Source organism: Budorcas taxicolor, chromosome 4, assembly GCF_023091745.1.
Source record: "Budorcas taxicolor isolate Tak-1 chromosome 4, Takin1.1, whole genome shotgun sequence".
Classification (NCBI taxonomy): domain Eukaryota; kingdom Metazoa; phylum Chordata; class Mammalia; order Artiodactyla; family Bovidae; genus Budorcas; species Budorcas taxicolor.
Window position 1 is genome coordinate 100,763,383 of NC_068913.1, and position 23,388 is coordinate 100,786,770.

Consider the following 23,388-nt stretch of genomic DNA (forward strand, 5'->3'; position numbering starts at 1 on the left):
TTAACTTATATGCAGAGTACATCATGAGAAACGCTGGACTGGAAGAAACACAAGCTGGAATCAAGATTGCCAGGAGAAGTATCAATAACCTCAGATGTGCAGATGATACCACCCTTATGGCAGAAAGTGAAGAAGAACTAAAAAGCCTTTTGATGAAAGTGAAAGAGGAGAGTGAAAAAGTTGGCCTAAAGCTCAACATTCAGAAAACTAAGATCATGGCATCTGGTCCCATCACTTCATGGGAAATAGTGGAAACAGTGTCAGACTTTATTTTTTGGGGCTCCAAAATCACTGCAGATAGTGACTGCAGCCATGAAATTAAAAGATGCTTACTCCTTGGAAGAAAAGTTATGACCAACCTAGATAGCATATTCAAAAGCAGAGACATTACTTTGCTGACTAAGGTCCGTCTAGTCAAGGCTATGGTTTTTCCTGTGGTCATGTATGGATGTGAGAGTTGGACTGTGAAGAAGGCTGAGTGCTGAAGTATTGATGCTTTTGAACTGTGGTGCTGGAGAAGACTCTTGAGAGTCCCTTGGACTGCAAGGAGATCCAACCAGTCCATTCTGAAGGAGATCAACCCTGGGATTTCTTTGGAAGGAATGATGCTAAAGCTGAAACTCCAGTACTTTGGCCACCTCATGCGAAGAGTTGACTCATTGGAAAAGACTCTGATGCTGGGAGGGACTGGGGGCAGGAGGAAAAGGGGACGACCAAGGATGAGATGGCTGGATGGCATCACGGACTCAATGGACGTGAGTCTGAGTGAACTCCGGGAGTTGGTGATGGACAGGAAGGCCTGGAGTGCTGCGATTCATGGGGTTGCAAAGAGTCTGAGCGACTGAACTGAACTGAACTGAACTGATGCCTTTGACTTCTAACAGGTGAAACAGTTCCCAGAGCATCCTGACAATCTGCTCCCTGGGTTATAATCCTCAGTTTGGCTCAAATAAATCCACCCCCCCCCTTTTTTTTTTCTTAACTTGATAGTTAATTAAAATTTCCGCTTCTTATTCTTTGCTTAGTTTTAATTTGCATTTACCAAAGCCAAGTATTGCCTCCCTGGGGGAGAGCAGAAACGAAACCAAACCTCAAACCACATGTGTTTTGTGACTCATGCTATTGATGATATAATACAAATAGGCTGCACTGAAGAAGAAATACATCATGCTTTGAAAAAAGTTTGACAAATGGTATTTGAAGGTTAGCCAATTGACCTGGCAAAAATCCAGGGCCCACCAGCTTGACAAGTGAAATCCTTAGATATGTCTTGGTCTAGATCTACATGGAAAAGTTTATTAAATATTAAAAACCCCTGTTAAATCTGAGTCCACCTTGAGAAAAGAAAGGAAGCACAAGGACTTGATAGATCACTGAAGTACATCCGCATCTGGCGTGCTCTTGGACTGCACATCAGAGCACAGACATGTGCAGAAAGGCTGTTTTTGAAAGGGAAGAACAGCAGAAAGTTCTGGCTGAAATTCACAAGTTATGGCTCAGACTGGTCTCAGACCAGCATCCCAACCAGCACAGCGCTCCTGAGATAAAAGAAGTATTGGTGGTTGAGTCCACACTGAATGAGGGCTGACCCTGGCAGATGCCAGATGCTTCAGCTCTGAGTGGGGCATTTGGTGCAGAGGTGGCCCAAAGGAACTACTCAACCACTCTCCCTCTGAAAGGCCATTCCTAACTAGTCTGCTACTTGGCACTGCTTGGAATTAGAGCACTACTGACTGGCACCAAATAACTCCAAGATCAGAAATCTCAATGATATCTTGAATGCTGTCAGAAAGACATTCAAATAAGGAAGGGGCATGCGTGCATGCTAAGTCTCATCAACATAACTTGCTGATTAAAAGGAAATAGTTACATTCAGGAGAAGAAAACACAGTTACACAAGGAGGAGTTCATAAGATCCATGAAAAAGTGACAGTCCCTGCCTTCCTTGGGTGGACACTACTTCACAAGATAATCTAACTCTAGCAACCAAGATTTGGATCTCACTATGTGGGTCTTTGAATTCAAAAAGCAAGTTGGAGTCTTGCTGAAGGTACTGCTCATCCACCTGAGAAAGACTGAGACTGAATGTAACATTTCAGTAGAAGGGCTTTGATGGAGTAAGGAAAGCAAGTCTAAGTCCAGCGAATGAACAGTGCGTGTGATGTGCCAGTGGACACGAAATTACCCAGAATCATCCCTTTAGAATTTTAGGTTCTCAAGCTGTGGCCAATGGACTAGCAGTTTGGTCTGGCAAGTCAGTCAGAGAGGCTGTACTGAAATTTCACCTTTTATGGGATAGGACTTAATATTCAAATCTCAGATACTGGTGGTTCATATCAATGTCCCTGTGTCTTAAAAAAGAGGAGGGAAGTATGACTTCGAATGTAGTCACTAGGGTCCAGGAGATGACACCTTGGGTCACAAGCCATGCACACGTGGGCTCACAAACTGCACAATCTCCATCTCTATCTGACATTGTTTGTGTTTCCCAGGATGATCCAGATTGATGACAATGATTGATTGATTGATGACAGTGGTGGGCACAGGTGCCTCTGGTGGCAGAACATGAGGATAAACGGCCCATCACAGAGCTGGTAGGCTGCCCGAACCGGACAGTCCACAGAGTAGGGGAGGTTTTTAACACTCTTTAAAAACCTTGTGGTTCTGGAGAACTGTGATGCTGGAGAAGACTCTTGAGAGTCCCTTGGACAGCAAGGAGATCAAACCAGTCAATAAAGGAAATCAACCCTGAATATTCACTGGAAGCTGAAACTCTAATACTTTGGCCACCTGATGTGAAGAGCTTACTCGTTGGAAAAGATCCTGATGCTGGGAAACAATTGAGGACAGGAGGATGAGATGGTTGGGTGGCATCACCAACTCAGTGGACATGAGTTTGAGCAGGCTCCAGGAGACAGTGAAGGACAGGGAAGCCTGGCCTGCTGCAGTCCATGGGGTCGCAGAGTCAGACATGACTTACTGACTGAATGACAACAAGAAAAACCTGGTATGGACAGTGTTTCTGATTTGAATGTTGCCTATCCTATCACTGAAGCCCCAGCCCAGGCTACAATATAGAGACTAGCAGCCCAGACTGAAATTACCATGAAGATCAGCTTATATATTAAACAGCTCAAGGATCACTTTTCACAGCATGAACATGACAGGAATGGACCAAGAAATATAATATCAATTGATCTTTTCATATTTCATGACACTGTACTCCAAAGCAGCAAAATTACTGCAAAATTAGAATATGTGCTTGAAGCAATAAAATGTGGGTAACAAAGGCAGGAAGGGCAGGCTTTGCAGGGTAACACAGTGGAAGCTCAAGCTGAAAATGGGGCACAAAAGTGAGTCTCCAGTGGAGCAATTGGAGCAGAGGGTAAAGAAATCTTATTTTTCCAGGACTAGAGCTTTGGTTGTGTTCCTTAAGATGGAATACTAGAACCAATTTAACTTGACTTGCTGGTATTCTGATGGTATTTATGGGCCGGATTGGAAAGTCTGGTGTTTTTCAGGGTGCATCCTACCCAGTGGAAAGAATCCAGTGACAATATATTTATTAAATCATGTGAAAGTACCTTGGGAAAGGACACACAAAGGAAGATTTAGCAATGTTATTTTTCCTGCCCACTATTAAAAGTTAGGGGAGAAAAACTCAAAACCCCCTCTAGGAGCAAGAAAATGGGTTGAGAAGGGCTCATCACGGAAAAAAAGAAGATGGTGGAAGAAAGAATTGGAGTCACCAAATCTTCCATCAAATAATGCTACTTTTGCCCATTGTGTTTAAAATGGAAATAAGAAAATGATTTCTTAGTCATACTTCTAGATACATCTTCAATCTGGGATGAGGGGTGCTGGCATCATAGTTGATTCTATGCAACTGAGCACATCTAATGAAGCTAGACCCAAAGTATACTGGGCTGTACTGAATGGACAACGAAGAATGGACACTGTGAAAGCAGCCAGTACCTACAGTGATGCTGGCACATTTTTGACGTGGTCTGTTGTCTGAACTTTAAGATTAAAAGGTCATAGACAGGTCATAGACTAACTATGAGCTCACAGGTGATTTGCATAATACTGCAGATGGTGACTGCAGCCATGAAATTAAAAGACGCTTACTCCTTGGAAGGAAAGTTATGACCAACCTAGATAGTATATTCAAAAGCAGAGACATTACTTTGCCGACTAAGGTCCATCTAGTCAAGGCTATGGTTTTTCCTGTGGTCATGTATGGATGTGAGAGTTGGACTGTGAAGAAGGCTGAGTGCTGAAGAATTGATGCTTTTGAACTGTGGTGTTGGAGAAGACTCTTGAGAGTCCCTTGGACTGCAAGGAGATCCAACCAGTCCATTCTAAAGGAGATCAGCCCTGGGTGTTCTTTGGAAGGAATGATGCTAAAGCTGACACTCCAGTACTTTGGACACCTCATGGGAAGAGTTGACTCATTGGAAAAGACCCTGATGCTGGGAGGGATTGGGGGCAGGAGGAGAAGGGGACGACCGAGGATGAGATGGCTGGATGGCATCACTGACTCGATGGACGTGAGTCTGAGTGAACTCCGGGAGTTGGTGATGGACAGGGAGACCTGGCGTGCTGCGATTCATGGGGTTGCAAAGAGTCGGACACGACTGAGCGACTGAACTGAACTGAACTGATGAAATGAAAGTCACAGAAATAATGATAAATAACAAAATCTGTATTGGGATAGTGAACTCTAGTCACCGGTTAAAGGGCTTCCTAGGTGGCGCAGTAGTAAAGAATCTGCCTGCCAATGAAGGAGATGCAAGAGACTCGGGTTTGATCTCTAGGTCAGGAAGATCTGCTGGTTTAGGAAATGGCAACATACTCCAGCATTCTCGCCTGGAACATTTCATGCACCGAGGAGCCTGGCAGCTACAGTCCATAGGGTCACAAAGAATCATACATGACTGAGCATACACACACACACACACACACACACACACACACACACACACCTGTTAAGGTGGCAAGCATAGGAGCAAAAAAGAGTCCAGGTGTTCAAATAGACCTATAAGATGAGGACAATTACAGTTAACTCTGTATCATTCAATAGCATCATAAAAGAATGATACAAGTTTACCATAATGTACTCAGTAGAGTGGCTAACATGAAAAAGCTAGAAAATGTTGGTGAGATTGTGGAGTAACTGGGACTCACATATGATGCTGGCAGGAAGGTAAATTGGAACATCCATTTCAGAAATGTATTTGCTAGTGTTTACTAAAGTGGAACATATACACAATGTGATGGTGAATTTTATATGTCAACTTGACTAAAGGATGCCCAGACAGCTGATAAAACATTATTTCTGCAGTGTTTCCAGAAGAGTTAGTATTGGAATTGGTGAACTGAATGAAGCAGATGGCCCTACCCAAAATGAGTATCTCTCTCTGCTAAATCACTTCAGTCATGTCAAACTTTTTGTGACTCAATGGACAGTAGTCCGCCAGGCTCCTCTGTCCACGGGATTCTCCAGGCAAGAATATTGGAGCTGGTTTGTACTGGTTATATTCCAGGCAAGAATACTGCGTGCTCTTCTCCAGGGGATCTTCTTGACCCAGGGGTTGGAGCCATGTCTCCTCTGTCTCCTGCACTGGCAGTCGGGTTCTTTACCATTATTGGCACCTGGGAAGCCCACCCAATGTAAATGAGTGCCATCCAATCCTTTGAGGGACTCAACAGAACCAAAAGGCAGAGGAAGAACATTTTTGCTTGCTGCTTGAGCTGGGACATCTGTCTTCTCCTGCCCCTCGACATCAGCACTCCTGGTTCTCAGGCCTTTGGAACCAGATCAGGACTTACATCATTGTCCCTCCACCACCACCACCCCCCCCCCCCCTGCCATTGGAGTGTTTTGTCAATTCTATTCCCTCTCATTGGTTGAACTTGGGTGAAGTGAAGTGAAGTCACTCAGTCGTGTCCAACTCTTTGCGACCCGTGGACTGTAGATCACCAAGCTCCTCCGTCCCTGGGATTCTCCAGGCAAGAATACTGGAGTGGGTTGCCGTTTCCTTCTCCAGGGGATCTTCCCGACCCAGGGATCGAACCCAGGTCTCCCACATTGCAGGGAGACACGTTAACCTCTGCGCCACCAGGGAAGCCCCTGAACTTGGGTAAGAATAGGAATCTTGTCAGGAATGTGTCTCCTCTATATTACCTCTTCCTTCATTTGTCACGTTCTGAGAATGTGACCCTTATTGCAGCCATGAGGCTACTGAACTTGGACTGGGTGGGATGCTGGATGGACCCTGGCTTCACTAAGGCTTGTCAGGTAGACTCCCAGGGATATCTACTAACAGAATCTGCTCTAGGTCCATAGCCCTGAGTTTTGGGATGCCTTTGGTCCAGTCCTAGTGAGCTTGGGGGAAGCACACTAAGACAATAAGTGAGGGCTGGAGTAATGCCTGAGCAAACTACCTTGTACCAGAAGGACTGTAAAGGGTCAGTTTTCATTCCAATCCCAAAGAAGGGCAATGCCAAAGAATGTTCAAACTACCCCACAATTGCACTCATTTTACATGCTAGCAAGGTAATGCTCAAAATTCTTCAAGTCAGGCTTCAACAGTACGCGAACCATGAACTTCCATATGTTCAAGCTGGATTTAGGAAAGGCATAGGAACCAGAGATCATATTGCCAATATTAGATGGATCATAGAGAAAGCAAGAGAGTTCCAGAAAAACATCTACTTCTGCTTCATTGACTACACTAAAGCCTTTGACTGTGGATCACAACAAACTGTGGAAAATTCTTCACGGGATGGGAATACCAAACCACCTTACCTGCCTCCTGAGAAACCTGCATGCAAGTCAAGAAGCAACAGTTAGAACTGGACACAGTACAATGGACTGGTTCCAAACTGGGAAAGGAGTACGTCAAGGCTGTATTCTGTCACCCTGCTTATTTAACTTACATGCAGAGTACATGTTGTGAAATGCCAGGTTGGATGAAGCACAAATGGAATCAAGATTGCCAGGAGAAATATTAATAACCTCAGATATGCAGATGATACCACACTTATGGCAGAAAGAGAAGAGAAACTAAAGAGCCTCTTGATGAAAGTGAAAGAGGAGAATGAAAAAGCTGGCTTAAAATTCAACATTCAGAAAACTAAGATCATGTTATCTGATCCCATCACTTCATGGGAAATAGATGGGGAGACAATGGAAACAGTGAAAGACTTTATTTTCTTGGGCTCCCAAATCACTGCAGATGGTGACTGCAGCCATGAAATTAAAAGTCCTTGCTCCTTGGAAGAAAAGCTATAACCAACCTTAACAGCATATTAAAAAGCAGAGACATGACTTTGCCAAGAAAGGTCTGTCTAGTCAAAGCTATGGTTTTTCCAGTAGTCATATATGAATGTAAGAGTTTGACCATAACGAAGGCTGAGTGTCGAAGAACGAATGCCTTCAAACTGTGGTGTTGAAGAAGACTCTTGAGAGTCCCTTGGACTGCAAGGAGATCCAACCAATCCATCCTAAAGGAAATCAACCCTGAATATTCTTTGGAAGGACTGATGCTGAAGCTGAAACTCCAGTACTATGCCACCTGATGCAAAGAACTGACTGATTTGAAAAGACCCTGATGTTGGGAAAGATTGAAGGTGGGAGGAGAAGGGGATGACAGAGGATGAGATGGTTGGATGGCATCACTGACTCAATGGACATGAGTTTGAGTAATCTCTGGGAGTTGGTGATGGATGGGGAGGCCTGGCATGCTGCAGTACATGGGGTAACAAAGTGTCAGACACGACTGTGTGACTGAACACCAACAAGAAGAACCCCACACCATACAGTATTTGTGTAACTCTGCCCCTGCTCCAGAGGATGTGGGCCTTTGAGTTGCTCCAGGATTACATATTTAAAGTCAAGCTGGGAGGGAGATGATTGGACTTCCTAGAAATCTCAGGCAACCTTCACTCTCATATATTATTCCACCCATGAGCCATCCTTGACGCCTCACCTCCGAGGCCAGATGAGGATGTTAGAGTCTGGAAGCTATGAGGCCTACTGTCCCTGAGGCTGTGGCTGGGCTTTCTGCTGACAATCCTGTGTGCTGGCTTCCTAATCTATCATTTAGATAAGCCAACCTGGAGCACGGGCATCCTGGTGACTCAGAGTGTAAAGAATCTGCCTGCACTGCAGGAGATCAGGATTCCATCCCTAGGTTGGGAAGATTCCCTGGAGGAAGGCGTGGCTACCCACTCCAGTATTCTTGCCTGGGGAATTCCGTGGAAAGAGGAGCCTGGTGGGCTACAGTCCATGGGGTTGCAAAGAATCGGACACAACTGAGGGACTAACACTCACTCAGCTCAACTTATCCTGGAGCATGGCCAAACTTTAAAGCCTGCTTCAAGGCCACCAGTTTCTTTCCCTGAATGACGCAACTGAATTAAACAAGGACCAAGTATCTTAAAGTTTGTAATCTTGCCTAGCAGTGAGCTGAGAAAAGGAGTCAACTCCGAAGCCTCTTTTGAGGACCACCCCATTCCTCGCACCCTGCCCCCTCAACCCATTACCTCTCGGATCCTCTTCTGCCATTCCTCAGTGAATTCAGGTGAGCTGGTGTTCACCTGGCTGGCATTGAGGGTCCACGTGGGGCACGTCCAGGTGGGAAGAGACAGCATGGCCAGGGAGGGTCCCAAAAAAGCAAATGTCCCTCCCTGGAGAATGGGCAGCCTGGAGGAGGGGAAAGGAGACAGTTACCCATTAGCCCCTTTAACACTGGCCTGTCACTGGCCCCAGCAGAGGCCTATTTCATCCCAAGTTCTACCTTGGTTTCAGGGCAACACATGACTCCTGCAGTTCTCAGTTATAGGGAACTCCTGCTGCTTCTGCTGCTGCTAAGTCGCTTCAGTCATGTCCAACTCTGTGCGACTCCACAGATGGCAGCCCACCAGACTCCCACGTCCCTGGGATTCTCCAGGCAAGAACACTGGAGTGGGTTGCCATTTCCTTTTCCAATGCATGAAAGTGAAAAGTGAAAATGAAGTTGCTCAGTTGTGTCTGACCCTCAGCAACCCCATGGACTGGAGCCTTCCAGGCTCCTCCGTCCATGGGATTTTCCAGGCAAGAGTACTGGAGTGGGGTGCCATTGCCTTCTCCGACAGAACTCCTATCCATCTCCAAGTCAGATCCATGAACTGTGCCAAACTTTGGTCAGGTAGGAGAGGTGGGGAGGATAAGACCAGCAGACCTAATCCCAGTCCTGGAGATGCGAGCCCAGGAGCAGAAAGTCACGTACTGGGAAACGATCTGGGGCAGCACAGAGCTCAGGGAGCAGAGTTTGGTGGGTGCCACTGTCTTCCTCAGTCCCAGAGAAACTTCCCCAGACCCCAGGATCAAAGCACAGTTCACACACGTCAAGTTCCCCCACTGACAAGAGATGCGCAGCCTAGAATCTGGGTGGCCAGATTCCTTTGCGCCTTCGAAAATGGAAGGCGATTCCAGACCTCTACCTCCAGGCTCCTTTTTATCACATGGACTGAACAAGTTTGAGGTCCATTATCAGGGTGTGTGCCCTACACAGGCCTTTCTTCTTCCTGGTCAGCGTCTCACTCTGGCCTCTGAGAGAACTTCCAGCAGTGTCCATCTGACTTGTCTCCCTTCAAGGTGACCATAGCCTGATAAGTCAGCCTCCAATAACCCTGTCTTACTAGCAGGTCAGAAGCTGTTAAGGCTGCCCTAGTCTCCTCCCCCTGCATATTATAATTGAACTGGTGCAGAAGGAGAGTGGAACAGAGGATCTTAGCCTCTTGCTTGCATTTGCCATGGTTTAGCACACCCAGTTTAGATACTTGTTCTTAACAGTACTAAAAGAGTACTTTTGAAATCAGGATTCCATGAAGGTAGCTTAAAGAGTCTTCTTGAGAACGAACAATTTTATTTAATGAAAATATAAAGTATATGAAAGAGTTTTACTGCCTAACTGGATTTTGTCCTGGCTGAACATAGGAACTAGCAACACCTGAGCATCAGCCTCAGATGAGTTCACAGGCTGGTCAAGAGGGTGCACCCAGGCATGGAAAGAGCTTAGACCTCCAGGTGATTCTAACATCAGCCAGGGTTGAGAACAACTGATTTAGATTCATAAATCTAGACCCATAAGGCTCCAAAATAGATTGGAGTATATGGCACACACAGGGCAGGAAACATGGGTGATGGAATGGGTATGTATGAATGATTTTTTTAGTTAAAAAATTATGGTGGGGAGAGATAAATTAGGAATTTGGGATTAACATGCATACACTAATATATATATAAAATAGGTAAACAACAAGGACCTTCTGTATAGCACAGGGAACTATAATCTATTTTATAACAATCTATAATGAAAAAGAATCTATATATATGATATATATTTATATACATATATAACTCAATCAATTTGCTATATATTTGAAACTAACACAACATTGTAAATTAACTATACTTCAATTAAAAATTCATAGAAGTATGAAGCTAAGTATATTGACAGAGAAGGTAAACACACTATACTTATATCATTACAAAATCCCTTTTGAGCTTTTAAAATGAACATAGACGTCTTTGCATATCATAGGTACAGACAGTATGTAATACAAGATTTCTGTTTCAGTTTTTTGCTGTAATTTCATATGCACATTTCATTCATTCAACAAATATTTACTGAGGACTTGCTCTTTGGGAGGCACTGGTTGTCAGGTATTGGAAACACCACAGTGAGTGAGACAAAATTCCCACTTATATTCTAGTTACATATTTCCTGGTTAGCCCTTGTACTAACAAACTAATCATTTATAGTAATGCACTCTCAGGGATTCTTTAAACAGTTTACAGTTATACTTCTAAACAGTCCACCATTGCTATACCACCATGGCCTCAGCCATTTCAGTATTACTGGGTTCCATGAGGGCAGAGAAGTCTATTTTCCTTTTCTATCCCTCCAGTACCGAGGTTAGTATTACAAAATCTATCAACACTGGGTTTTCTGATTTCACTTTTTTAGTTTAATAGGCATATAATGAAATCCTGACAAATGTGAGTTTGCATTTCGTTAAGTCACAAAAGATGTGATTTTATGTCTGTTTTTCCTTGTCTATAAACTGTTTTACTCATTACATAGAAATTAGATACTGCAAAAATATATTTAAAACAGTTTTACTGATGGTGAGATTTGTTTTCACTTAAAAAATATTTTCTGTTATTATATCCCTAACTTAGAACTTATTTAAGGGATATTTCAAAATTTTCAAGTAGTTCAGCATTTTTCTAACTGTTCATGTTATTTTTTTTTTCAAGATTATTACATGTAGTTGGGACAATGCACTAACATGATAGTTGCACTTTTTACCTTTTGTTTTGGCTGATGAATCTCTCAGCTTGCAGAATCTTAGTTCACCCACCAAGGGAACTTGCATCAAAAGCACTGAGTCCTCACCAGTGAACCACCAGGGAATTCCCTCTACCTTTTTGAAACTACTAAATACATTTTATGTTCAAGCGCAAGATGAATTGTTTCCATTAATTTACTAGAGTGTATTCCTATGTCCTACAGTTAGATTCACACAACGTATCCATAAATTCTTCCTTCCCTCTCCTATACTCAGATCTTCCAACCCCATTTTCCATCCATTCCTGTCCCCCTCCCCACCTTGTTTTATGAGCATTACCACCTTGCTCATAACTTCTTACTGATACTCTTTTGACAGAGATCTATGTATATTTCTTGTATTTCTACTAGTTTTTCTTTTATGCACTTTCTTGGTACATGTTTAAGATCTATGCATTCAGTATTACTACAAGGCTTTCATTGTTCTATATACATTTTACCTTTTTTGGTGACTTTAATGTGTATCTTAGAGATGCTTTTAATTTCACAATTAATTTCATCTTATTTCAAAATTTTTACTTTGAATATGATTCACTATTATTATACATGTGCCTTCTAATTCTTTTGTCAACCACAGATTGTTGATTTTTAAAATTAAACATTTTAGAAATAGAAGGGCCATTTGAAGCATATCCAACCTGGCCTTATCACTTTATAGATAACTGATCTGGAGCCCAAGTTCATAGAGTTAACCAGGATGTCTTGGGTTTTTTCACCACGGTGCTATAACACCAGTTAAGAGCATGGTATAGACCAAAGGCAAGTTTGAATACGATTTTGCCTTATCAGGCATGTGACCAAGCCATGTTGCCCAACTTCTGCAAGCCTCAGTGTCCTCTTTGACAAAATATAGTAGTAATCTCCCAAGGAGTAACTGTGAAGATAAAATATATGTAAGTGATTAGCACAATGCCTAGGGAAGAGCTCAATAAATAGAATAATTTTCATTATTATTTGCTCTGAAATGTGTGGTTACTTCTGGAAAGGGTTAGTCAGTCAGTTCAGTCACTCAATCATGTCAACTGTTTGTGACCCCATGGACTGCAGCACACCAGGCTTCCTTGTCCATCACCAACTCCCGGAGCTTGCTCAAACTCGTGTCCACTGAGTCAGTGATGCCATCCAACCATCTCATCCTCTGTCATCCCCTTCTCCTGCCTTCAATCTTTCCCAGCATCAGGGTCTTTTCTAATGAGTCGGCTCTTCGGATCAGGTGCCCAAAGTACTGGAGCTTCATTTCAAGCATCAGTCCTTCCAAAGAATATTCAGGGTTGATTTCCTTTAGGATGGACTGGTTTGACCTCCTTGCAGTCCAAGGGACTCTCAAGAGTCTTCTCCAACACTGCAGTTCAAAGGCATTAGTTCTTCGACATTCAGCCTTCTTTATGGTCCAACTCTAACATCCATACATGACTACTGGAAAAACCATAGCTTTACTATATGGACCTTTGTGGGCAAAGTCATGTCTCTGCTTTTTAATATGCTATCCAGGTTGGTCATAACTTTTCTTCCAAGTAGCAAGCGTCTTTTAATTTCATGGCTGCAAGTCACCATCTGCAGAAAACAAAGTCCGCCACTGTTTCCACTGTTTTCCCATCTATTTGCCATGAAGTGATGGAACCAGATGCCATAATCTTAGTTTTTTGAATGTTGAGCTTTAAGCCAGCTTTTTCACTCTCCTCTTTCACTTACATCAAGAGTCTCTTTAGTTCCTCTACACTTTCTGCAATAAGGGTGGTGTCATCTGCGTATCTGATGTTATTGATATTTTTCCTGGCAATCTTGATTCCAGCTTGTGCTTCATCCAACCTGGCATTTCACATCATGTACTTTGCATACAAGTTAAATAAGCAGGGTGATAGTATACAGCCTTTGCATACTCTTTTCCCAATTTGGAACCAGTCCATTGCTCCATATCCTGTTCTAACTGTTACTTCTTGACCTGCATACATGTTTCTCAGGAGGCAGGTAAGGGGGTCTGTTATTCCCATCTCTTGAAGAGTTTTCTGCAGTTTGTTGTGATCCACACAGTCAAAGGCTTTAGTGTAGTCAATGAAGCAGAAGTAGATGCTTTTCTGGAATTCCCTTGCTTTCTCTATGATCCATCTAATATTGACAATATGATCTCTGGTTCTTCTGCCTTTTCTAAATCCAGTTTGAACATCTGGAAGTTCACGGTTCACGTACTGTTGAAGCCTGGCTTCAGTCATATGAGGACTTCCATCATAGCTCATGATGGAAGAATCCACCTGCAATGCAGGAGACCCTGGTTTGATTCCTGAGTCAGGAAGATCTGCGGGAGAAGGGATAGACTACCTACTCCAATATTCTTGGGCTTCCCTTGTGGCTAGCTGGTAGAAAATCCGCCTGCAATCCTGGAGACCTGGGTCTGATCCCTAGGTTGGGAAGATCCCCTGGAGAAGGGAAGGTCTACCCTCTCCAGTATTGTGGCCTGGAGAATTCTATGGACTGTAATGGGGTTGCAAAGAGTTGGAAAAGGTATGTATACCAAAACATTTTCTTAATGTTTCCTTAAATAACAGATGTTATAATATGGGCTTTTTTTTTTTGTTTTTAAAGCTGTTGTCTGGCATTCCCATTTCTTGAAGGTTGGTTCTCTAAGATGTGCTTCCTAAGACTCTCGCTGTCCATTCTCCCCTTCCCTTCACTCTTTACTATCTCATCTGTATGCTCAAGTCTGAAGAACATTCCCCACCACTTTCTTTTACAACAACTTGCAAAATCTACAGTCTCAGGAACAGTCCTTAGAAATTTGATAGGACTGGTATTTTAAGTGGTCAAAGCCACAGATATGTGTCCGTGGGGGTCCTATCAACATCTAAGCTTATATAGTGTTTTAAAGCTACACAGCATTTTCTCATCCTTATCTCAAGAGTATTGCAGAGTGTGTAGCACAATGCTGCTTTGTCTCTGTATGAGGAAACTGATACTGGGGGAGGTGCCAGTGGCAGGGTTCAAAGGGGAAATACAGAGCCCTGGTCAGAAAGTATGAGTCAGGGGGCCAAATTGTGACCCAGTATGTTTGTTATAAGAACAGTTGATAAGAGGACATGAGGTAAGAGCAAACTTCTTAAACAGTTTATGGTAATGATTATGTGAGTAATTTTTCTCATCTCTTAGTATATATGAATACTTCCATTTGGGCCCATAAAGTAGGAACAGCTAAACTTTCGGAAGTATTAGGAAGTTAAGCTTCAATCCTTCTCTCTGTGTTCTCCTGCACTTCATGAAAATGTATACATGACACTTGTTAAAGACATTAAGGCAGGCTTTACTACAAGGGGGCTACTACAATGGGATTTTGTAATAGGGGAGGGAGATCAGGCTCAACTCCCAATATGACAAGGAAAGGTGAGAATTTATAGCCAAGGAGGAGGGTGGTGTTCAGTGGATAGAAAATTACTAAGAGGAAGCATCAGGGTAAGGAGAGGATTCATGATGAAGACAGGACAAGGTGATCAGACATCACCTGGGGATGATGGAGAATGAGGAACCCAATCAGAGAGTCAGGGTGGATATTCTGGCTACAGGCATTGAGCAAGATTCTTGCAAAAACTGGACCCTGCAGAGGCCAACATGGATGCTCAAAAGTCAAGCCTAGTTGAACAGTTGTGTATTGGATGTAGCTGTAGGACGATCATAGTCAATCTTGTATGTTAGACACTATGACTAAGTGGATCTCTTCCAGTTAAATAGACTCAGCACAACTTGGGCCTGTACAAAATACTGCAGCAGAAGGGGGAAGATTGCCTAAGACTCTGGAGTTCCTAAAACTACACTGGAAACTAGAAGGCAAGGGAACAGTGATTTCAAAATTCCGAAAAAAAATTTTTTCCAACCTAAAATTCTATATCCAGCCAAGTTATCAATCAAGTATGAGAATAGGATCAAGATATTTCACATATGGAGAGTCTTAAAAAATTTATCTCCCACGTGGTCTCTGAGGAAACTACTGTGTAATCATGTTCCTCCAAGAAGAAGAGAAAGGCATGGGATCAAGAGATCTAGACCTGAAAACTGACATGAAGAGAACTGCCAGGATAAGAGTAAAGAGGCATCTCAATATGACACAGCTAATATACACCAGGCACACATAGCGACTGTTCCAGACTGTTCCAGACTGTTCCAGACTTCAGCAAGTCAGAGAGCCCCACGGGGTAGTTCATCAAGAAGATGAAGCTGATAGCTACCTGATGCGAGGAAATTTTCAAGAAGAGATTTATACAACAGGCAGAGAGCTTATCGTTGAAATGAAAATAAACAGAAACTTTAAAATATTTTTTAAAAGATATTAATTTTAGAGAAAACACACAGGCTTTCCTGTTGGCTCAGTGGTAAAAAAAATCCACCTGCCAAGATGGGAGCCATGGGTTCAATTCCTGGTTTGGGAATATCCCCTGGAAGGAAATGGCAACCACCTCCAGTATTCTTGCCTGGGAAATCCCATGGACAGAGGAGCCTGGTGGGCTACTGTCCACGAGGTCTCAAAAGAGTCAGGCATTACTTAGTAACTAAACAGCAACATTATAATGCAAACACTCAGTGTTGACCTATGCTGGGAGGATGTGATTATAGGATGATGGAAAATATGCTTATATGTGGTAGGAGTGAGGGGCTGTGAAAGAAAATGAAATCAGTCATCCATATTGGCACTTAAGTCACTGGTGCATAAGACAGAAGTGTATTAGAGACTCCCAGGAAAATAGCTAAATAATCAGCTTGGAGGGATGAGAGTGCTTGCCTCTGCCTAGAAGAAAGGGGAGGCAGATAGATCTCCTTCTCTGGTAGGAGAAGGCTGTTTGTCTGTCTTCTTTAAACCCATCACTACCTACTGCCTTGGGAGTGCCTTTGACAGCCACCCACATTGCTCCAGTCCTCCCTTCTGATCTGCCCCAAAGATTTGCACACCTATTCTTTTCTTTTTCCTTTTAAGGGCTTTAATGCTGACCACCACAGGGAAACAGATTGGGAAAACAGAGATAAAAGCAGGTGAATAGACAGGTTGCAGAATCTGGGAGGTTGTCTCAAGCCTGGAGCTTTGAGCCATATCTCCCAGCCCCACTTCCAAGATGGTAATGGGAAGTCGACTGGACTTTTGCTCTCAGGCAAAGTACATCATGTGAAATGCTGGGCTGGAAGAAGCACAAGCTGGAATCAAGATTGCCGGGAGAAATATCAATAACCTCAGATAGGCAGATGACACCACCCTTATGGCAGAAAGCGAAGAACTAAAGAGCCTCCTGATGAAAGTGAAAGAGGAGAGTGAAAACGTTGGCTTAAAACTCAACATTCGGAAAACTAAGATCATGGCATCCAGTCCCATCACTCCATGGCAAATACATGCGGAAACAGTGGAAACAGTGTCAGACTTTATTTTGGGGGGCTCCAAAATCACTGCAGATGGTGACTGCAGCCATGAAATTGAAAGACGCTTGCTCCTTGGAAGAACAGCTATGACCAACCTAAACAGCATATTCAAAAGCAGAGACATAACTTTGCCAACAAACTCTGTCTAGTTAAAGCTATGGTTTTTCCGGTAGTCATGTATAGATGTGAAAGTTAGACTATAAAGAAAGTTGAGCGCTGAAGAATTGATGCTTTTGAACTATGGTGTTGGAGAAGACTATTGAGAGTCCCTTGGACTGCAAGGAGATCCAACCAGTCCATCCTAAAGGAAATCAGTCCTGAGTATTCATTAGAAGGACTGATGCTGAAGTTGAAACTCCAATATATTGGCCACCTGATGAGAAGAACTGACTCACTGGAAAAGACCCCGATCCTGGGAAAGATTGAAGGTGGGAGGCGAAGGGGACGACGGAGGATGAGTTGGTTGGATGGCATCACCAACTCGATGGACATGAGTTTGAGTAAGCTCCAGGAGTTGGTAATGGACAGGGAAGCCTGGTGTGCTGCAGTCTATGGGATCACAAAGAGCTAGACATGACTGAGTGACTGAATTGAACTGAACTGAAAGATTCAAAGGGTGTGGGGCTCATGAAACATGTCCTGATACTTTTCTAAGAAAAAGTTTTAAATGGTTCTTATTTCTCCCAGTTATAAAGCAACACATGGACTCTGCAGAAGAATTAATGGTAAATAAAAATACAAAGCATAAATCACCATAATTCCACAACCCAGAAATAATTATTAACATTTTGTTCTAATCATTTTTTAAGCCTTGAGTAGATAAACTTTATCAGGACACATACAATATTGGTACATACCTTTCAATGTGTATCACCCAGAAATAACCTTTAACATTTCTTTTATTCCTTTTGCCATCTTTAACTAGATAAATGATTATCAGTATACATAAGATGTGTTTCTCTCATGGGCTTCCCTGGTGGCTCAGCAGTACAGAATCTGCCTGCAATGCAGAAGACCCAAGTTTGATCCTGGGGCTTGGAAGGTCTCCTGGAGAAGGGCATGGCAACCCACTTCAGTATTCTTGCCTGGAGAATCCCATGGACAGAGGAGCCTAACAGGCTACAGTCCATAAGGTCACAATGGGACATGACTAAAGCGACTTAGCAAGCATGCACAGATTTCCAGTGGTACATTTGGTAGCTTGTGCGATTTGTCATCGAGGCAAGGGCAAGGGCAATGTGGCTGCAGACCTCTGGCTATGGGCATGGACTTTCTGCAGAACCTAGCAACAGATACAGAGCTTGGGCAGATCAGAGCCCAGCTGCAGGCAAGTCCATGGAAGAAAAGGACCCAGGCTGATTTGGGCAAGACTATATAGAAGCCAGGTCTGAATGTACTTTGGACAGAAATACCACTTGAGACATTCCCAGGAAAATAAAAAGGGAGATATATCACTTGGAACCACTCCAGGAAAACAAAATCCCAGGTAAAAATGAATAATTCCAGAAATGGAATTATTCCAGAAATGGAATTAAGACCCAGAATTACAGTCAATATTTCATTTCCTTTAGTGATTGCATTTAAACTTATTGCTTTCTTTTGAAATGAATGGTTACATAAATTCAGAACTGAACACCTCAGTGGGAAGGCCCTTGGGGGATACACCCAAGACCCCTAAAGTCACACCAGGGAGGAAGCCATCCCTCTGCCAAGGGTTGCAGCTGCCTGCCCACAATAGGCACTGCACTCTTCAGCTCTTATCAGGGAAGCTGTTTTTTGCCTCTTATCATTCCCTTTGACTATTTAACATGGTTTTAATCATTAACATATTCTGAAATCGTATTGCAGTATCAGCATTTTTGTCTGCAGTCTAAAAAGTACACATTAAATACTGTTTATCTAATAACCTGCAATCAAATCTACTCAACCTGCAATCAAATCTACTAGACCTTTGCTTCACAGGCTATCAGCTAGTTTTATAATTTCTAATGTCTCCTGCCGGGGTCCAGTCCCGGTGGATCCAGGGAATTTGAAGCGTGGACGGCGTTGGCGTGAGAAAAATGTATTTATTGATTGATATAAGATTAGATTAAGAAATAATAGTGTAGTAGGAAAATTAAGTGGAAGAAGAGGGCTGAATAACTTGGATTATGCAGAAGACCAATAAAATGCCAGACAAGGAATTTGCACCATCTACGTTGGGCCACCGGCACTCACTTGAATATCTAAGGGTGCCTCACCTTAGGCTCCCTTTCGCGCGGGTCTTAACAGCCAGGGCAAGTAAGTAGACTTGGCGAGCCTCCGCGCCCCAGATGGAAATTCAGCCTGAAATTAGAGTGAAGAGGAGAGGAAAGAGAGAGAGACACGGGGGAAACCAGTCCAGCAACTAGCTCCATCCTCTATTGTTCAGAAGGCCTTTTATACTTTTGATACAACATGGGGATCAATGGGTAACACAAAGTTGTGCAGCGTTAGCAGTCCAGACTCTTATCAAAACCAGGCTTTTCTCTCTGCACACCTAATTGTATACAAAAGTCTTAGGTAATTTACATCATCTTCCAGCCAAAAGGGCCAATTAACATTTTACAGCCTTTTTTCTGATAAGGGTTTGTCAACCAGAAGACTTATTTGTGTTGATCTTCCCAAGGTCTGGTACCACTCTCAGAAAGCACTAAATAAAGTTACATTCTTACATAGCAAGGATACAGCAACTTATAACAAGTGGAGGGAGTACAGTGATTTACAGCAAAAGAGAAGCAATTAACTCAAAAGTCTAGTGTTGCTAACATCAAAACTACTATGTATCTTTTTCTACATCCTGCTTACATTGAGTAACATCCTTCCAGGTGCCTAAAAGATAAAGAATATGGAGGTCTGGCAGCAATCCTTGAGTCAACAGTGAAAACGCGATTTGTAACTCTTTAGAAAAGGCTCTGTATCTTTAAGATCCTTTTAAGCTTTGTGCCTCTCACGGTTGGGGGGCTGTAAGCAATTCACAGGCTGTAAGAAGTCTGGGGAACCTGTTAGGCAAGCTAGAGAGCTATCAGAGGGGGTTTAACTGAAACATCCCTTTCAAATGCAGAAGGCTAAAGCCCAGATTTGACTTTTTCCAGAGAATATCAGAAGAGTGGAAAAGCAGGCAGATTCTTATTTTTTGGGGGGGAGTGGACGCTCAGGAAATTTCAGGGGGAACACCTGAGGTCTGATTAGCCTTGCCATCAGAGCTCTTGCCGCATGACCTTGTCACGGGTGGAATTCCTCACGCTGGCTCCCGGCAGTCTCCAATGAGCAACTGTACTTGTTAGTCTCTAAACAGAAAGCCTATTTCAGGGAAATAATCTCAGGTGTATTCCTGTCCCCACCTTAGTCTAAGACATTAGCATGGCTTTATTTCTTCATTTTATTTCCCTCTTTCTCTGCATGTTTAATTAGGCTGCAGATTCTTTTAACTCTGTCTTCTGATTTTGTTTTGTCTCTCACAGGGTTTACCAGAAGGCGAGCCCCACGAGCACCCTCAGCGCTGAGATTCCAGTTGGAGCACAGTACTGCATCATCTTCTCCGTCAACAACACAGGTGTCCACACGTTAGAGATGGACTTAGAGTATGACACACCTCAACTCCCTCACTTTACAGACGAGAACGTTGGGTTTTAGAGAGGGTGAATGGCTTGTGCAGCTTCCCACAACACAGAAGCCAGACCTAGAATTCAGGCCCCCAGCTTCCAAGGTCAACATTTTTCCATTATTACAGTGAACACCATCTCAGTTTAAGGCAAGGAGCTTCCCCATCCAGAAGAGCCTTGTGTATGTAACTCTCCGTGGGGCGGCTCAGGGGTGGGGGCTCCTGGGTGTCCAGGCAGGTGGCTGCAAGGCCTCTCTACTGCAGCACCTGTCACTCCAGGGACTGATCCTGGAAAGGTAGGAGGGGTCCTGGATATCAGGGACCAGGGAAACAGGCCAAACCAAACCTCAAACCTCTCTCAGTGCTTGGTGGGGGATTGGGAAAAATCTTGGCTCTCAAAGATGATGACAGAAGAAGGAAGAGAGAGCAGGGAAATAATTTGACAAAGATGTAGGCTCTAAAGCCCTCTCCTCAACAAAAAATGGGCGGCCTTAAGCACTGGCATATCTCCTGTAAATGACTTGCAAAAGTAGCACTTTGGAGAGAGCCTTTGATTTGATTTAGGCAAAAAGACTAGGTTAGGAAGGAATATTCTCTAGATACTCTCTACAGGCAGCCTATCTTGGAAATAATCAGCCACCTTGTAACAGCCCTCACCTGTAGTTTGATTCAGATAATTGATAAAGGACAAAAGTTCTCATCAGAAAGAAATTTTTTTTTCCTGTTTCTTTAATTTCGTATCTATGTGAGATGATGAATGTTCATTAAATTTACTGTGCTAATCATTTCTTGATGTATGTAAGGCAAATTATTATGCTGTACACTTATACAGTGTTGTCTTTCAATTATATCTCAATGAAACTGGAAGGAAAAAAATGTTTCCTCTCAAGTCATTTTTCTCATAAGACAGGTTGGGCAGAAGCACATCATAGGGAATGTTTTCCATTTTCCTCTGCATCTCCGAAACTGGGCACAGACTTGGCACAGATTAGGTCACAAGCAGGCTTACAGTGAAGATTCCCTCACTTGCACTGCTCCTTCTGAAGTCCAGGGAGGAGTCCCCACAGCGTGTTCACTAGCCACAAGCCTTGTAGAATTTGCAAAGGTAAAAGGTTTCAAGCATGGCCATCTGTAGCTATTTGTATTACTTTAACGAAGAACTCTGGCCAATGTAGATAGTAAATGTTGGCGCTGGGACTTCAACTTATGTGCTTACTTCTGGTCCTGTGCTCCCTCTATCATGTCACACCAGCTTTCTAACTCATCTCAGGCTACAAGCCAAGCAAACCTTATTGCTACCCTGGGAGATAAAAGTTAGAATCCACGGAGAGGAGTTTTACCTACCTGATTCCTAAAAATACTTGCAGGAGGGTGCAGATGCCAGAGACGAAGAAAATGGTGCTGATGAGGTAGCTCTGGGTCAGGGGATCATGCTGCAAACACAGGCCCTTAGCCAGGATGAGCGGCACTGCCACAAGCCCCCCTAGGGCCGTGAGGAAGTGCTGTAGGCAGAGCAGAGAGAGGAGACAAACTTAGAGATGCTGTGGCTGCCTACTCCACCTAATCCTATTCCTTCTACTGCAGGCTCAACCTTCAGTCTCAGAGGAGATCCAGGCAAGTGGCAAGAACTAGGAAGGCCTGGCAGCAAGAAGCAGGGACACAACCAGAAGGTCTGGGGTTCAAAGGCAGGAACCCAGGGCTGAGAACTGCTGTTCTAGGTAAGAAACCAAGGTAGGGACGCAGTGCGTGAGGACATAACAGGAACCAAGGAGGTGGCCTTAAGAATAGGAATAAGACAAGAGGCCCATTATTAAAATAAGGCACAAGGTGAGGGCAAGACCACTGACCAGGCCTGAGCACATTCTTCAAGACTGATTATACATTAGGTCACAAAACAGCATCAGCAAATTTAAGAAGACTGAAATCAAACCAACAATCTTTTTGTCTGCAATGGTCTGAAACTGGAAATCAATAAGAGGAAGGACACTGGACACAAGCTAGTGGAAATTAAGAAACACACTCCTGAACAACCAATGGGTCAAAGAAAAAAATCAAAAGGGAAATAAAAGATGACTTAAGACAAATGAAAATGGAACTACAACATACCAAAACTAATGGGATGCAGCAACAGCAGTTCTAAGAGGACAGATTATAACAATATATGCCTGCATTAAGAAAGAAAAAAGGTCTCAAATAAACAACTTAACTTTATTTCTCAAAGAACTAGAAAAGAAAAAACAAGCTGAGTCTCAAGTTAGAAGAGAGGGAAAAAATACGGATCATGACAGAAATAAATGAAATTAAAAACAGTAGAAAAAAAATCAACAAAATGAGAGCTTTTTAAAGGTAAACAAACCCTTAGCTAAACTCAGAAAAAAGGAGAGGACTCAGATAAAATGAGACATGGCACAATAGAAATACAAAGTACCATAATACAATAGTAACATTACACACCAAGAAATCGGATAACCTAGAAGAAATGGATAGATTACTAGAAACGTGCAATTTACCAAGACTGAATCATGAAGAAACAGAAAATATGAACAGACCAATGACTAGTGAGGAGACTAAAACAGTAATCAAAATTTCCCAGCAAAGAAAAGCCCAAGGCCAGATGGTTCTACTGGCGAATCCTATCAGATGTCTAGAGAAGAATTAGCACCAAGCCCTCCCAAACGCCTCCAAAAATTGAAGAGGAGGGAACTCTCCCAAACTCATTCTACAATCCAGCACAACCCTGATGGGGTTGTGGCTCAGACGGTAAGGGAGCTGCCCGCCATACAGGAGACTCAGGTTTGATCCTTGGGTTGGGAGGATCTCCTGGAGAAGGAAATGGCAAGCGACTCCAGTATTCTTGCCTGGAAAATCCCATGGACAGAGGAGCCTAGCAGGTTACAGTCCATGGGATCGCAAGGAGTTAGACACAACTGAGCGACTTTCACATAACCCTGATACCACAGCAAGATAAAAACCCTA

The 23,388-nt window shown here is 43.2% G+C and overlaps 1 protein-coding gene across 1 annotated transcript in view; it reads right to left on the reverse strand.

Annotated features, from left to right (window-relative positions):
• The window catches only part of LOC128046311 (solute carrier family 23 member 1-like), a 61,182-nt gene that overhangs the window by 21,622 nt on the left and 16,172 nt on the right, over positions 1-23,388 (reverse strand). The window contains exons 3-4 of the mRNA XM_052638414.1: positions 21,757-21,914; positions 8,551-8,710 (exon numbers count right to left, since the gene is read on the reverse strand). Coding sequence (XP_052494374.1) covers positions 8,551-8,710; positions 21,757-21,914 — 318 coding nt within the window. The remainder of the gene's footprint in view (positions 1-8,550; positions 8,711-21,756; positions 21,915-23,388) is intronic.